Raw genomic sequence first — 16,142 nt, forward strand, 5'->3', positions numbered from 1 at the left:
CATGGGGTTGCCTTTCACTTAATAGCAACTAGTAATATGACTGCCAAGAGAAAGCAGATTCTGAGCGTTCCCTTTGAAACACGTACACTGAGAGAAATTATAGCAAAAGCTCAAAATCTAAACTCAACTGAGGTTGGGTCATTTCCTACTAATGGCCTCTCTAGAGAAGAGTAGAGTTTCCAAGTCTATAAATACATATGGAATCAGAGTATCTCAACTTTCTCCATTGGAGGCTTGGCACATTTAAATTATTGACTTTTTTCATTGTTGTTTGTTGTTGTGATGTGCTGTCAAGTCGCCTGCGATTCATAGCAACCCTATGTACAACAGCTCTGAGCTCTACTCTATCCTGAGCCAACATTATCATCTCTGACACACCCATTATCCCAGTCACTGAGTCAATCCACCTCATCGAGGGTCTTCCTCTCTTGTGCTGTCATCAGAAGTCTTAATTCTTTTTTAAAAAATTTTATTATTTTTGTGTGAGTGTACCGTCAAATCAGATCTAACTGGTACAGGAGGAGACCGTCCCTCCTTCCCCGGCAGAGCATCCGGTGGACTCGAACCATGCACCTCTGGGATTGTAGTTGCAGCTCCCTGCCACTAGGCCACCAGAGCTCCCCAGAAGTCTTAATTCTTTAGCCACTATGCCGTCTGGGTCTTTTGATATTGTAGCCGGTGCTGCTAACTTCCGGTCTAACCATCATCCTTTCTCCCTTCACATTCCTTTTTCTTGTCCACATTCCACGAAAAAAGACTAGAAATGACAGCTGTTCCTGTTCCCAGACTGCCTTGCAACTCAGGTGGCCAGGGAGCCAATTCTGGCAAATGCAAAGTCAGGTGAATGTTCTTCCGATGCACACAGGAGGGGAGGGCCCCATCCACATTTTCTGCTTTTGACAGCACTCTGGGAAAACATCATGTAGACAATTTGTACCCGAGAGGGGAAGGCAAAACGAATCTCACAGGCTCCAACCCAGTGCCTGACACCAATGAGCAGCTGAGCAAACTGTCTTTGAAAGATCTGTTAGTGGGGAACGGGGTGGGGGGAGAAATATCTGGCACGTAAGCAATTTTGGTTGGAATTCTTTTATTTGCAGCCGAAGACATCATAGAAGATGCCATATGATTAGCCTGGAGTTTATAAATTATTACCAGTCTTATGAACTCTTGCAAAGACTTGCTAGAGGACGAAGTCAAGAAGGAGAAAAGCAGGAATGAGAGCTCCTTGAACACCTTCATCCCGCCATGCCTGAAGTCCTCTGTATCCCATTAGACTCTAAGGATTGTGACTGATGGTGGTGTGGGTTGCATTTTTTTAAATTTTTGGTTTTTATTGTTATTAATTTTAATGAAAATTTACAGAGACTTTGGATTCCATTCATTCATTGTTGCACTTTTCTCCCTGCCCACCCTTCCTCCCAGTCCAGTCTTCTTTTTGAAAACTAAAAGAAAATTTCTTTCATTGCTATGCAATCCCTCCCCCTGGTCCATTCCACTATGCAATCTTCGTTCTGGGCTCCTGTCATGACAATAATACCTAATCACATATCCCTTTTAAACAGCTTTCTCCCTAATCTATTTCAATGCACTATACATTATTTATCTCAACTTTCTTGCTCTCCCGTGGGTTGCATATTTATCTCTTAGACTCAAAATGGTCTGAGATCCAAGGCTGTTGGCTGATCCCAAGTCGTGGTGATCCTGAAGGATGGAGTAGAAGTGCCTGACGTCTTTGCTGAGGTTGTAAATCTAAGCAGATTGTCCAGTCTTTCTCCCAGGAAGGGGCTGGTGGGACCGAACTGCCAACCTTTTGGTTAGCAGGAGACTTAATCCACTATGTTCCCAGGGCTCCTCAAAACAGCCCTATTGTTGTTGTTGTTAAGCGCCATTGAGTTGACTGCAATGGCAGCGATTTGTGAAGCAACAGACCAAAAATTTTTCCTGCACCGTCATCGCCATTTCCAACATGCTTAAGCCTATTGTGACAGTCACAGTGTCAGCATATCTGGTGGAGGGTCTTCCTCTCTTCCTCTAACCCTCCACTTTCCCCAGCATAATGTCTTTTCCTAAGGACTGATCCCTCCTGACAGCACACCCAAAGTATGTGAGATGAAGTTTCACCATCCTTGCCTCTAAGAAGCACTCCTCTGGTTACCCTCCCTCCAAGACAGACTTGTTTGTTCTTTTGGCAGCCCCTGGGATAGTCAAAACACCGTTTTTCAAAGACATCAATTCTTCTTCAGTCTTCCTTATCCACTAATTTTCCGACGCATAGGAAGCAAATGGAAAGAATGTGATTTTGATAAGGTGCACCTTAGTCTTTAAGCTGACATCCTTGCTCTCCTCAATGTAATTTTCCAAGGCACTTTGATGACGTATGGGGTTAAGTATTGGACTGTTGGCTGAAAGTTCTGTGATTTGAAGCCATCAGCTGCTCAGATGGAGAAAAAACACGAGGCAATGACTTTCTGACGAGATCGGGCACGTTCAGGGTGGTATGGCCGTAGACATGAGGCAATGACTTTCTGTAAAGAAGGATTTCTAGTGAGGAAGATCTTCCAGGGCTATTGTGCTCTGTCCTACAGAGTCACTGTGAGCTTGAATCAGACTGATGGCCGTGGGTTAATATAATTTCTAGAAACCAAGGCTCAGAGGGATATGTTAGGTTGTCCAGGGTCAACCAGGACATGAATGAAAAGGGCATTTATCTGAATGCTCAGCCTGAATGCTGAGGTTAGCTTCCCAGCCCCAGAGAGAACAGGAGTCCAAGGTGGAGTGAGACCCACGGTGTATTTATTCCGGCATTGATAGCAGCAGTGTTTGGGGGATCGGCCAGACGCGGGGTGTGGTGGACAGAAGAGTGGACACAGGACACAGGTGTGTGCTTGTGTCTGGGGGAGTACAGAGGATTGATCCTTTGACATTCACAGCGAGAACAAGGGTCAGGACACCAAGTCTTGGACAAACAGCAAAGAGACCGACAGACAGACAGACAGACGGAGGGTTTCAGGGGGCAGGGGTCCCCCAGACATGCACGGCCCCTCGCCTCAAGGGGGAGCCCCAGGGAAAGGAAGACAAGACACAGTAGAGACTGAATGCCCCCCACCCTGAAACAGGGCGCTGGGCCCGCCTGTCCCCCGCCCGCGAGTCTGGGGCGGGAACTATGCGCGGGGCCCAGGGCTGCCCGCACCACGCAGCTCGGACGTTATGGCTTCGAGGAGATGAATTCACGGTCCGGGCAGGAAGGGAGGGGGTCCTGAGGGGGCCTAGGCCAGACCTGAGGGAGGCGAAAGGAAGAAGTGGGCAGAGATGACCCCAAGGCACAGCGCCTTCACCACCCCAGGTCCCCCTCCCGCTCCCCCGTTTCCCCCTCTCCACTCCAAGCCCTGTCCTGAGCCCGCCTCCCTGACCAGACTCTGAGGTTTTCTCCCCTAGACGCATTCCTGACCCCCACAGGTTGTAAATCAGAACCCCCGCCCCTCTTCCCTCCTGAGAATCCTGACCCCTTAGCCCCTCAGACCCGGGGAGTCCTGCACAGGCCAGCCCCTCCTCCCTCAGACCCTCCTCCCTCGGATTCTGGAGTCCTGACCCCCAGCCCCTCCTCCCTCAGACCCTGCAGTCCTGACCCCCAGCCCCTCCCCATCCTGCTCCTTACCCCTCACTCTGAGTTCTCTTTCTCTGACAGTCCTTTGCTACCTTTTGTGAAGCTGGTCAAAGTCTTTTCCTGAAAAGAGAAGACCAGAATGTTCACAGCGCTGTGAGGCGAGGGGAGGGCAGAGACAAAACAGAAAGTCAGCACCAGGGAGTCCTGGTGACACAGTGGGTTCCAAGTTAAGCTGCAAACCAAAAGGATGCAGGTTTGAATCCACTCGCCGCTCTTCGGGAGGGAAACAAACAAATCCACACCAAAGAGCCCCCACCCCTAAACCACTCATAAAGATTTACAGCCTCAGAAACCCAATGGGGGGTGGAAAGGTTGTTCTTGAGTGAATAGACACAAGTCCTATTTCATTCGGTTCTGAGGTATGGAGCCAGTGGTATTACAAGCCTATTCTACAGATAACAAAACTGAGGCACGAATACAAGAGGTCCCAGGAAATGTGGGAAAAGGCTGCAGAAGTGGGCGAAGCTGGCCCCTCAGACCCTCAGCGTAGCTGGGACTTTGTGCTGTGGGGCAGTGGGGAGCCACAGAGGGCTGTGAGCAGGGGAGGGGCTGGCCAGTCGTAGGCATTGAAAGGTTCAAGGTCAGCCTGGGGTCTGGCTTCCTCTGTGCCCATCAAGGGGCTCTTGTGGTGCTGTGGTTAAAGCATTTTTTATAACTTCCCTTTCCGCACCAAGTGGAAGGTTCTAAGCCATTAGCTGCTTCTTGGGAGAAAGCAGAGGCCAGACAGGTCCTAGAAAGGATGGCAGCCTTGCAAATCCTGCAGGGCAGTGCTGTTCTATCCTCTAGGGGCGCTGTGGCTCAGAGTCAACCATGGCAGTGGGGTTTGTCACTGTTCAGCCTGGGGTCGGGTCTATGGGGGTTCTGCGTGCTGCTGGAGAAGCCTATTGGTTAAATGAACGCATAAGTCACAAAGAGAAGAATTAATGACAGAAGGTGGGGGTGTGGGCAGACCTTGGTGATACCAGCTTTTGTTGGCTTTGCCTCCACAATACAAGACCACCACAATACAAGCAAGTCGTGTGGATTTTTTGACATCTCAATGAACAGAAGAGTCTTAAATAAACTACTAATAAATAAAATTATTTTATTTATTAGATAAACTCTGGCAGCATAGTGTGTTTGGTTTTTTTAATTTAATTTTTTTTGCACTTCCGTAATAGCTTGCCTCCGGAAACCCTATGAACATGGAGAGAGGATGAAAGACACCCAACCGTTGAGGACTCTCCTTCATAGGGTCGCTATGAGTCACCTGTCACTCGATGGCACTTAACAACAACAACAACAAGTACCATCAAATCAGATCTGACTGGTACAGGAGGAGATTGCCCCTCCTTCTCCAGCAGAGCATCTGGTGCATTCAAAACCGTGCACCTCTGGGATTGCAGTGCAGCTTCTTGCCACTAGGCCACCAGAGCTCCCTGAATATCATGTTTTGTGGTTTGTGCTGTTAATGAAAAGATCAGAGGTTTGAATCCACCAGTTGCGCAGTCGGATAAAAGGTGGTCTCCTCTTTAAGATGTATGTCCTCAGAATCCGGATGGAAGGCTATCATGGGTCAGAATTAATCTGATGGGAGGGGTTTGGGTTTGCTTTCATGTCAAATAGCCCATTAAGTGTGCAGTCGTTGTTGTTAGGTTGCATTGTATCAGCTCCAATGTCAAGCGTCGTTAACTCTGACTCATATGGACTGTGTAAGCCACAGCTCTGAACCTCGCCTGTTGCTGTGTCCTCGCCTCCATCTCTGAAAAGGTTTAAGTCCATTGCTACAATCCCTGAGTCAATCCTTCTTGATGAGGGTTTTCCTCTCTTCCACAGACCTTCTACCTTTCCCAGCATGATGTCTTTTTCCTCCTGACAACATGCCCCAAAGTATGTGACAGGAAGTTTTTACCCTCTCTGCCTCCAAGGTGTACCTGCTTTCACTTCCTCCAAGACCCACTTGTTTGTCTTTCTGGCAGTCCATGGGCTACATACAGCAGATTAAAATCCCTCCTGGGCTGTAACCCACCTCACCGTTGTCGCTGGGGGATGGGTGAGCTCATCACTGTAGTCATGGTGTCAGTCTAGCTTGTTGAAGGCTGACCCTTTTTCTTTATGGAAGAGTGTGAAATATTGAGAATGTGAGAATGGCTAGAATATGGCAGAGTCACAAAGTGAGAACACGCTGTGGGGGAAACAACATCCGTACACTTGTCCCTCACAAGGTTCCCCAGACCTTCAATCTATTAGAAACACAGTACCTGTGACACGGAATACAAGGAGAGGCGTCTAGCACTACTCTCTTATTTGCCTAAGAAGCCAGTCTCTTCCAAACGCCAATCTCAGGCCTATGCACCGATGCTCTGATTGTTCTTGTAACTCCTTGTCTCTCTTGGAAACAACTCTGAAGCAAAGCCACAACTGTTGTTAAGTGCTGTCAAGTCAATTTCGACTCAGCCACCACATGTGACAGAATGGAACTGCCTCACTGGGCTTTTGCAACTCTAATCTGTTTCAGCCGGAAAGATGAAGACAGATTGACATAGTATTTACGACGATGGGCTTGAACACAGCAGAGACTGTGCGGGTGGTATAGGACCAGGCAGGGTTTCTGTCTGTTGCATACATGGGGTTCGCTGTGTGTCAGAGCTGATTATATCACAACATCAAGAAAACAAAAAACCTCTCCACTTAACACCATGATAGATTGGGGGGGGGGTAGAAATTGAAGTTATCAACAAGTTCACTTTCCTTGGTAAAAAGAACAAGCAATATCCATGGTAACAGCAGTCAAGAAATTAAAAGACATGTTGCATTGGAAGTGTGCCGCCAAGGACCTCTCTGCAAAGTGTTAACAAGCAAGGATGTCAGACTAAAGACTAGGGTGCGCCTGACCCAAGCCATGATCTTTTACATTACTTCCTATGCCTCTGAAAGGTGGACAATAAAGGAAGCTGACAGCAGAAGGATCTGTCGATGCCTTTGAGTTGGGATGTTGGAGAAGGAGTAATGAATACCCTACAAGTTGCCAAAAGAACAAGTTTGTCAAAGTGTAACCAGGGTGCTCCTTCGAAGCAGAGATGATGAAACTTCATCCTATGTACTTTTAGGTGAGGGCATGTTATCTGGAAGAGGCAGTCCTTGGAAAAAGTCATCGTGCTGGGAGATGTTAGAGAAAGGGCGGAAGATCCTTAACCAGATGGATTGACAGAGTGACGGCAACATGGGCTCAGCCAGGCTGGGGAACATGAGGACGGTACAGGATAGGACCAAGCTCAGATCTGCTGTTCATAGGATTGCTATGAGTCATAGTTGACTGGATGGTACCTAACAACAACAACAACAACAACAACAACATCTTTCCAAGCACAATGGAGGGTTGTGCAAACAGAGGAAGACCCTCAATGAGATGGCTTCACACAGTAACTCCAACAATAGGCTGGAGTATGGTGGTGCTACAATGCCTCACAACCACAGTGACAACGTCTTTTGATTCAAGAGCTCTAGTAATAGTTGTTGTTTGCCGTTGGGTTGGAACTGACCCATAGCTGACCCTCCAGCAGGTTTTCAAAGGCAGTTAATCTCATGGGAGGAGACTGCCCATCCTTCTCCATGAAGCAGCTGGTGGATTTGAACCACACGCCTCAGGATTGCAGCACAGCTTCTTATCACTCGGCTACCAGAGCTCCCTAGTAGTATAAATGTTCCAGTCAGGTATTCAATCCCATTAACCACCATGAGGAAGAAGAATGAGGCAGTATGCTCCTGTAAAGATTTACAGCCTTAAGAATCCTAAGAGGCACTTCTACCCTTGACTCAACAGTATCTAACAATCTTCACAGCATGGGTTGCTAACCAAAAGGTCGGTGGTTTGACACCACCAGCCATTCTTCAAGAGAACGATGAGGCAGCCTGCTTCTTCAAAACCCTAAAGGGAGCCTCTACCATGTTCATTCAAATCACAGTAAAAAATATAAAGAAAATGATTGTCATTCCGAGCCGTGGTTAGGCGGGGGTTAAAACACATGGCTGCTAACTGCACGTTGAACAGTTTGAATCTGCTAAGCAGCTCTGCTGGAAAAGAGCATTGCAATCTGCTTCCATAAAGATTTATAGTCTTTTAGGGAGGTCTGGTGGCCTAGTGGCAAGAAGCGGCACTGCAATCCCAGAGGTGCATAGTTCAAATCCATCAGATGATCTGCTGGAGAAGGAGGGACAATCTCCTCCTGTACCAGTCAGATTTGATTTGACGGTACACACACACATACACACACACACTTAAAAAAAAAAAAGACTTACAGTCTTGGAACTCCTTTGGGGCAGGGAACTCTCTCCTACAGGGGGGCTGTGAGTTGAAATTTGGGGGGGTGTTGGGTTTTAGTTGTCATTGACTTAATCAGCAGCTGGAGGGGGTAGTTTAGATTGGTTTATTAAATTTGTACATCTGTATTTTACAGGCTAGCTAAAGGCTTATCTAATTATTGAATCGTTTCCCAGAACTGTGTTCCTGCCACATTTACTGCTTCTCTGAGAGGGCTGAGTTGTCTAAAACAGAAGGCCGGCGTTGTCTTATATTTTTCTTTTCTTCTATTTTACTTCCTCCTTCCTATTTTTACTCACTCTAACCATTCTCACAATGTCGTATTAAGCTAGTTTAAATACATTTTTACTTTGAGTTGAGTGGAAATTTACAAAGCAGGTTGGCTTATCATTCAACCATTCACACACACATTTTGTTTTATGACATGGATTAAAATTTCCAAAACGTAATCATACTCTTCCCACTTCCTCTCTGTGGTTCTCATTTTCATTCATCCTTTCTGCCTTCAGAACTTTATCTTTAGGCAAATACTGTGCTTTGGATCTTCTGCGACTGCTCTGTTACTCTAAGGAGTCCATGCTTCCCTGGTATTCCTGGCCACCCTATACATCTGTCTATTGTTTGCAAACTGAGTCACAAGGGTGTATTTTAATGTATTTTGTAAATGGTTCCCAGCCTATTCTATTTCATATCTTTTTATTCTGGTTCTTTTTATTTTCTCTTGGAATGTTAAAGTCATTTGGGGGTAAGGGGAAGAAAGCATTGAAATTCACATCATTCTAAGCTTATTTTCTCTACACCCCCAAACAGAATTTTTAAAAACAAATCTATTTCAGGGGAGCTCTGGTGGCCTAGTGGCAAGAAGCTGCATTGCAATCCCAGTGGTATTTGGTTCAACTCCACCAGATGCTCTGCTGGAGAAGGAGGGGCAATCTCCTCCTGTCCCAGTCAGATCCGATTTGACAGTACACACACACACTAAAATAAAATTTAAAAAAATAAAAAAAAATCTATTTCTTTACTACCGTCTGGGGGCGCATTTTTACAGAGCAAAGTAAGTTGTTTATTCTGCAGTTTGTCTGCTAACCCAAGCCTTTCTGATGTTTCAAATCTACGAGCATCTCCAAGGCAAAAAGAAAAGAAATTCCTCCTTTTTAAATTACAGGCCTGGAAAGCCAGTGGACGGTCAGCTATGAGTTGGTTCCAACCCAACAGGAATGAATGCATGAGCTCTTCTTTAAGAAAGCTGATAACCAGAATTTTCCTCTCACCACTGGGAAGGGGGGCATTGAACTGCCAGACTCCATCCACCTTAGTAGCCAAGAGTCCAATGATATGCACCACCAATTGTGTGCAATTATGCAGTTAGCTATTTTCCAGTTTAGGGGAGTGAGGAAGAAAAAGAGTGAGATGAACCAATTTGTGGAACACAACTCAAGATGGGTTGTTTGGGGATTCGAACTCCAGCAGTGCGTGACGAGAGCGAAGGAGCACGGGCTTTGGGGGCTCCCACTCACCTCCACCAGCTGATGCCAGTGCTCCACCGGCTTGCGGGGGTTGGCCAGCATCTCTGCCCAGTGCTCGCGGCCGTGGGGGTCCGCAGCGTCGGGTCCCACGCGGCACACACCGATCACCTCGTTGTGGCCAATGCTGGGGAGGGAGGGGTGAGAACAGTGAGTCCACACAGAGGCAGTGAGGTGCCCGTGCACCCCTGGTCCCCCCCACATCCTGGCCGTTGGCCCCCTCACCAGTCATAGTCCACCACCGCAATGCTGAGTCCCACATTCTCTACGCTCTCGGGGGCCACGTCGAACACCAGCGCCTCATTGTACGTGGGGTTCAGTGTGTTCTTCTTGATGGAGGTTTTCCGCTTCTTCAGACGCCGCCCCTCGCTAATGAGAGAGGCTTTCACGTAGGGGTCTGGGGTGGGGAGAGAGTTGTGAGCAGCATTCCCGCCCCAGGCAGACCCCCAGCCCCTCTTCCCTCAGACCTGGGAGTCCTGACCCCCCAGACCACCTCCCTCAGACCAGTGAGTCCTGACCTCCAGCCCCTCCTCCCTCAGACCTGGGAGTCCTGACCCCCAGCCCACGTCCCTCAGAGATGGGAGTCCTGACCCCCAGCCCACGTCCCTCAGAGATGGGAGTCCTGACCCCCACCCAACCCCTCCTCCCTCAGACCTGGGAGCCCTGACCCCCAGACCACCTCCCTCAGACCAGTGAGTCCTGACCCCCACCCAGCCCTTCCTCCCTCAGACCAGGGAGTCATGACCCCCAGCCCACGTCCCTCAGAGCCGGGAGTCATAACCCCCCAAAACACCTCCCTCAGATCCAGGAGTCCTGACCCCCGGCCCCTCTTCCCTCAGACCCAGGAGTCCTGACCCCCAGTCCACGTCCCTCTGACTCAGGCGTCCTGACCCTCAGCCCTTCTCCCTCAGACCAGGGAGTCCTGACCCCCTCTCCCTCCTCCCTCTGACTCAGGAGTCCTGACCCCCAGCCCACCTCCCTCAGACCATGGAGTCCTGACTCCCACATTCCTCCGTCAAACTGAGTGTCCTTCTCCTCCCTCACCAGGAATTTGGTTCCTGACTCCTCTTCCTTCAGACCCAAGAGTTATCCACCAACACCTCCTCCCTCAGACTGAGTCAGGCCCTGACTCTTCCCTCAGGCCCCCAGTGCCTCCTCCCTCAGGCCCGGGAGTCCTGACCCCCAGCCCTCCTCCCTCAGACCCAGGAGTCCTGACCCCCAGCCCCTCCCCCCTCAGTCCCTGGAGTCCTGACCCCCAGCCCCGCCTCCCTCAGTCTCTTCATTCTGGCCCCCAGGCCCCTCGCAGGGCCCACCTGAGAAGCCAGTGAGGTCCATCGCTTTGAGGTTAGAGGCTTTGATGATGGTCACGGTGAGGCGCCCGGCCGTAGGGAGGTAGCAGAGTGAGAAGTTGAGCTCCCCAAGATCTGCCTTTTCCTGTAGTTGAGGAAACAGGGTTGAGCCTCCCACTGCCTCAGTCTCCTCCCTGTCACTTTCAGATTGTCTCTCCATCTCAGCCCCAGGCTGTCTTGCCTGCCTTCCCATCCACTTAACAATCTGACGCTGGGCCAAGGCCCGGGACTCCCTCCCGCCTCCTTGCATGGCTGCCCGCTTCCCACCTGCCCTCTGGGACCGTCAGAGCCTGTTTGTTCTGCAGGGAAGATGGGAAGAGGCAAGAGCGGGGGAGGGAGACAGCAGAGGACACAGCCTGGGACAGAGACCAAAAAGGGATATGGTTAGGGACCCAGGGAGGGAGAGAGAGAGACCCAGAGAGGATGAGACTCAGGGATGGGGGATAGGGGACAAAGAGGGACAAAGACCCAGGGAGAGAGGGAGGCAGAGACCCAGAGAAGGGAGGACAGAGACCCAGAGACCCAGAGAGGATGAGACAGAGAGTCGAGGAGAGGAAGAGGGACAGAGACTCAAGGAGAGAGGGGGGACAGAGACCCATAAAGGGGGCACAGAGACCCAGAGGGGGGACAGAGACCCAGAGAGAGAGGGACACCCAGAGAAAGAGGGGGACAGAGATTCAGAGGGAGAGGGGGCAGAGCCCCAGAGAGAGGGGGACAGAGACCCAGAGAGAGAGGGGGACAGAGACCCAGAGAGAGAGGTGGACAGAGACCCAGAGAGAGAGGGGGACAGAGACCCAGAGAGAGAGAGGGATAGACCCAGAGAGAGGGGGGACAGAGACGTAGGGAGACAGGGGGACAGAGATCCAAGGAGAGAGGGACAGAGACTCAGAGAGAGGGAGAGGGATAGAGACTCAAAGAGAAAGAGGGTTAGAGACCCAGAAACTGGGTGGGGTGGGGGAAGAGGGACCCAGAGAGACAAGGGGACAGAGATGCAGAGAGACGGGGGACAAAAACCCAAAGAGAAGAGGGACAGAGAAGAAGGTAGACTCCAGTCTGGGGTGGGGGTGGAGTGTGTGTGTGTGTGTGGGGGGAGGCTGCTAGCCCAACAGTCAGCAGTTTGAATCCATCGGTTGCTCTGTGAGAGAGACTGGTGGTCGGCTCTGGTCAAGGTGCCTGTGAGCCCGTCTGCACTCATTGTGTCCTCTCCGAGACTAGACAAGCGAGAACTGCCCCACGCGCGCTGTGCATGGTCTCAGAGACCTGCGGCCTCATCTTTCTCTTGCAGGGTAAACGGGGGTGGTTCCGACGCCCCCCCCCCCCCCGCCATTCCAGAGGCAGCAGCGGAGGGCTTTAACCACCGTGCCACCAAGGCTCCTTTCTATCAGAGTCCTCGTAAAGCCAAGGGTCTGGGGAGGCCAGGGAGGGGCCGGTACTGACCGAGCCGCCCTCCACGATGTCCCTCCACAGCGGCCGGTCGGGGGGCTGCTCGGCCAGCTCCAGCAGGTTGTCCAGCACCACCTGGCCGATGAGGTCGTGTCGCGAGAAGCGGTCGAAGTCGTAGACGCTGAAGTGGAGTTTGCGCTGCGCCAGCTCGGCCAGGGGCACGGAGAACTGGAACGTCTCATTGAACACAGGGTTCAAGGTCTTCCTGTGCACCTGGGGGATGGGGAGACAGACAGAGTGGCCAGGGGAAGTCCAGGACTCACAGACCCTCCGCCCGCAGGCTCCTCTGCCCTCAGATCCAGGAGGCTGGACCACCAGCCTCCTCCCTCTTGGACTCAGGTGTCCTGACCTCCTCTCTCAGACCTAAAAATCCTGACCCCCAGCCCCTCCTCCCTCCCACCCAGGGGTCCTAACCTCCAGCCCCCTCCTCCCTCAGACCAAGAGTCCTGATCCCCAGCCCCTTCCTCCCCCAGACCAAGATCCCCTGACTCCCATGCTGACCTCCAGCCCCCTCCTCCCTCAGATCCAGGGGGCATGACCCCCAGCCTTTCCTCCCTCACATCTAGGGATCTTGACCCCCAGTCCCTCTCCCATTAGACCCAGACCCAGGGGTCCTGACCCCCAGCCTCTCCTCCCTCACATCCAGGGGTCCTGACCCCCAGCCTCTCCTCCCTCACATCCAGGGGTCCTGACCCCCAACCCCTCTTCCCTCACATCCAGGGGTCTTGACCCCCAGTCCCTCCCCCATCAGATCCAAGGGTCCTGAACCCCAGCTTCTCCCCCATTAGATCCAGGGGTCCTGATCCCCAGCCCCTCCCCCATCCGATGCAGGGGTCCTTACCCCCAGCCCCTCCTCCCTCACATCCAGGGGTCCTGACCCCCAGCCCCTCCCCCATTAGATACAGGGGTCCTGACCCCAGCCCCTCCTCCCTCACATCTAGGGGTCTTGACCCCCCAGCTCCTCCCGCATCCGATCCAGGGGTCCTGACACCCAGCCCTTCCCCCATCAGATACAGGGGTCCTGACCCCCAGCCCCTCCTCCTCAGACCCAGGAGCCCGCCTCCCCCACCCATCCCCTTCTGCCCCCAGGACAGGCATTCAGCCGGTGGCCCTGACCTTGGTCTGGAACTTTTTCTTGCGGTCGGGAAGCAGGTAGATCTTGACGTAGGGGTCGGAGAAGCCGTTGGAGTCCTTGGCGGGCAGGTCCAGCGCCTGCAGGATGCGCACCACCAGCTGGTCGGAGCCGTAGAGGTAGCGCAGTGCGAAGCTGATGCGGCCGCAGGGCGCGCCCCCCTCTCCCGAGCCCGGCGCCCCGCCGCCCCTCCGCGCGCCTGGCCCGGCGCCCTGGTACAGCTCCGGCTTGATCTGCCCGATGAGCTTGGCCTTCTCCTCGCCACCGGGCAGCGGTAAGGGAAGCGCGGGGGGCCGCTCCTCCACGCTGGGGTCCGGCTGCGGGGTGAGGGTCTGCTGGGTGAGGGGCCGCGGCAGGGCCGGGTACCTGCCGGGAGCGGGGTGGGTGGGGGGTCACCAACGTGGGGTCAGTGTCCTCCTCCCTTTACAGCCCCAAACTGAAACCAGACCCACTGCCTTCAAGTCCTTTCGGATTCATTGGGCTACCAAGACTTGCAAAGGGCCCTTCTTTGTCTCTGAGCTGCTGGTGGATTCGAACTGCCGATCTCTCTTTTAATTGCTCAACTCTTAACACACTGCACCACTGTTGTTGTTATGTATCATAGAGTCGCTTGGGACTCATAGCGCCCTTATGCACAAGGGCTCGGAATCCTGCCCTCTTCTGAGCCAGTCTCATTGTCTCCAACACACCTAACCCCGTTGCCCCAGTTACTGTGTCAATCCATCTCATCTGGGGTCTTTCTCTCCTGCACCGTCTGTCCCCCCACCCTTCAGAGCTTCTTCAAGGACTGGTCACTCCTGGGCACATGCCCAAAGTATGTGAGATGGAGATTCAAAATTCTCGTCTCCAAGGAGAGACTTGGCCCCAGTCTCCACTCTTGTTAGCTGTGTGATTTAACGTCCACTCATGGCCCTGGAGTCTCAATGGCATTGGTCATCCTTGTCTCTAAACTAGCTTAAACCCCTAGAGTCCTCCTCCTGGATTCAAACCTGCTACCGTGAGTCCCTGGGGTCCCCACACTGCATAGACCCCCATGAACTCGGCATGAAATCTCTCCTCCTGTCCCCACAGACCAGGCCTGGCTTAGGCCATTTCCTCTCTCAAGAACTCCTTTCACCTCATCCTGGAAGCGGCTTTCCTCCCTTCTCCCAAGCAGGCTGAATACTGGACTGCTGACGTGGGCGGTTCGAACCCACTGGATGGTTGGAGAGAGAAAGATGTAGTAGCTTCTGGTAAACAGCCTTGAAACCCTTATGGGCCAGTTCACTCTATCCCATATGGTCGCTTGAATCAGAATTTACTCAAATGGGTTTGGGTTTTGTTTGTTTCCTGCCTCCCTTCCTAAAGAAATGAAAAAAACCCAAGCCCATAGCTGTCAAATCAATTGCAACTCATGGTAGGATTGCCTCATAGTCCCCTGGGGCTCTGGCCATCTCTGGACAGAAGTCCACTTCTCCCATGAACCTCTGGGGTCATGCCAATCCCTTCCGGAGGCCGCTTGCCCTTCCTCTCTCTCGCCAAGTTGGCTCAGCTGCTGACCCAAAGCAGGATGGTCCTGATCTACCCAGAGGTGTCGTGGAAGAAAGGCCTGGCAATCTACTTCAAAAAAGTCTAGGCATGAAACCCCAGTGGGGCGCCATTCTGCTCTGAGAAGCTACAGGTCAGAACTAACTTGATGGCAATTAGCTTGGTTTGTTTGGGTGTTTCTTCCACCACCCTGGATGCTACCACCACCACCACCACCACCACCCCCAGAGCCCTGCACATGCTCACAAGTTCAAGGTCAGCTCAGTGTCTCTTTAAACTCTCTCCTTACACATCACCTGATGACCCCATGTCCCACCCATCATTAAGTGGCCAGCTTCAAGTCTTCCCTCCTCTGACCATTCATAGTCACTCTCTGCTTGCAAGACTCTTTCTACCCCATAACCTCTGCGTCACCCCCAGAGTCCCTGCTTAACCTCATGTCCTGTCTGGACTCTCCCACGTGGTCCCAGCACTGACTCTGCCCTTCCCCAGCTCACACACCTTCCATAGCTCCCTACTGCCTTTAGTGCAAATTCCCAGCTCCAGAGTCTGACGCTCAAGGAACCGCATGGTGCAGCCTCCGTCCATATCCAGAGCCCAAGTTCCTATCTACCCCCAAGTTATTCGATGTCACAGTTACTGCTAATTGTTCTCACTTTGCACTGTGCTCCCTTCCTGTTCCTTCTGCCTGGAAGGCCCAGCGCAAAGGGCTCCTGCTTTGCCTGGCCAACTCTTCCGCACCCATCTGAAATATCACCACCTCCAGGAAGCCCACCATCAAGGACGGACACCACGTGGGGGCTTCCTGAGCCACAGTGCACTGCTCTGATCTGGCCAATTCGGCTTGGACTGTGAGTGATGGCAGAACAGGTTATCTCCGTACTGTTTTCCAGACACCAAACTCCTCACAACTGGACAACGAACAGCGTCATGATGCTGAAAGCTGAAGGCTGCTGCCCAGGGTGTCATTTTCCTCAGATCCACCAATCAACGCTCGTGGAAGCCGCAGTCAAAAACTCACACCACATACAGCACTGGGCTCATCTACTGCCAAAGACTTCTCTCAAAGATTAAAAAGGAAGAGAACTAAGGTGCACAGACCTAGCTTTTTTCTTTTTTTTTTTAGTTCGATTTTTTTTAAAAAAAAACATTTGCAATGGAAATCCAAAGTCTCTGTAAACTTTCACGAAAATAAAAATTT

At 51.8% G+C, this 16,142-nt stretch overlaps 1 protein-coding gene across 1 annotated transcript in view; it reads right to left on the minus strand.

Moving 5' to 3' along the window:
* Positions 1–2,774: 2,774 nt before the first annotated feature.
* The window catches only part of SYT3 (synaptotagmin III), a 21,280-nt gene continuing 7,912 nt past the window's right edge, over positions 2,775–16,142 (minus strand). The window contains exons 3-9 of the mRNA XM_006897280.1: positions 13,399–13,780; positions 12,277–12,495; positions 10,804–10,924; positions 9,716–9,887; positions 9,485–9,617; positions 3,659–3,727; positions 2,775–3,280 (exon numbers count right to left, since the gene is read on the minus strand). Coding sequence (XP_006897342.1) covers positions 3,662–3,727; positions 9,485–9,617; positions 9,716–9,887; positions 10,804–10,924; positions 12,277–12,495; positions 13,399–13,780 — 1,093 coding nt within the window. The 3' untranslated portion in view covers positions 2,775–3,280; positions 3,659–3,661. The remainder of the gene's footprint in view (positions 3,281–3,658; positions 3,728–9,484; positions 9,618–9,715; positions 9,888–10,803; positions 10,925–12,276; positions 12,496–13,398; positions 13,781–16,142) is intronic.

Source organism: Elephantulus edwardii, unplaced genomic scaffold (assembly GCF_000299155.1).
Source record: "Elephantulus edwardii isolate Elephantulus edwardi_28Jun2011 unplaced genomic scaffold, EleEdw1.0 scaffold00208, whole genome shotgun sequence".
NCBI classification, from domain to species: domain Eukaryota; kingdom Metazoa; phylum Chordata; class Mammalia; order Macroscelidea; family Macroscelididae; genus Elephantulus; species Elephantulus edwardii.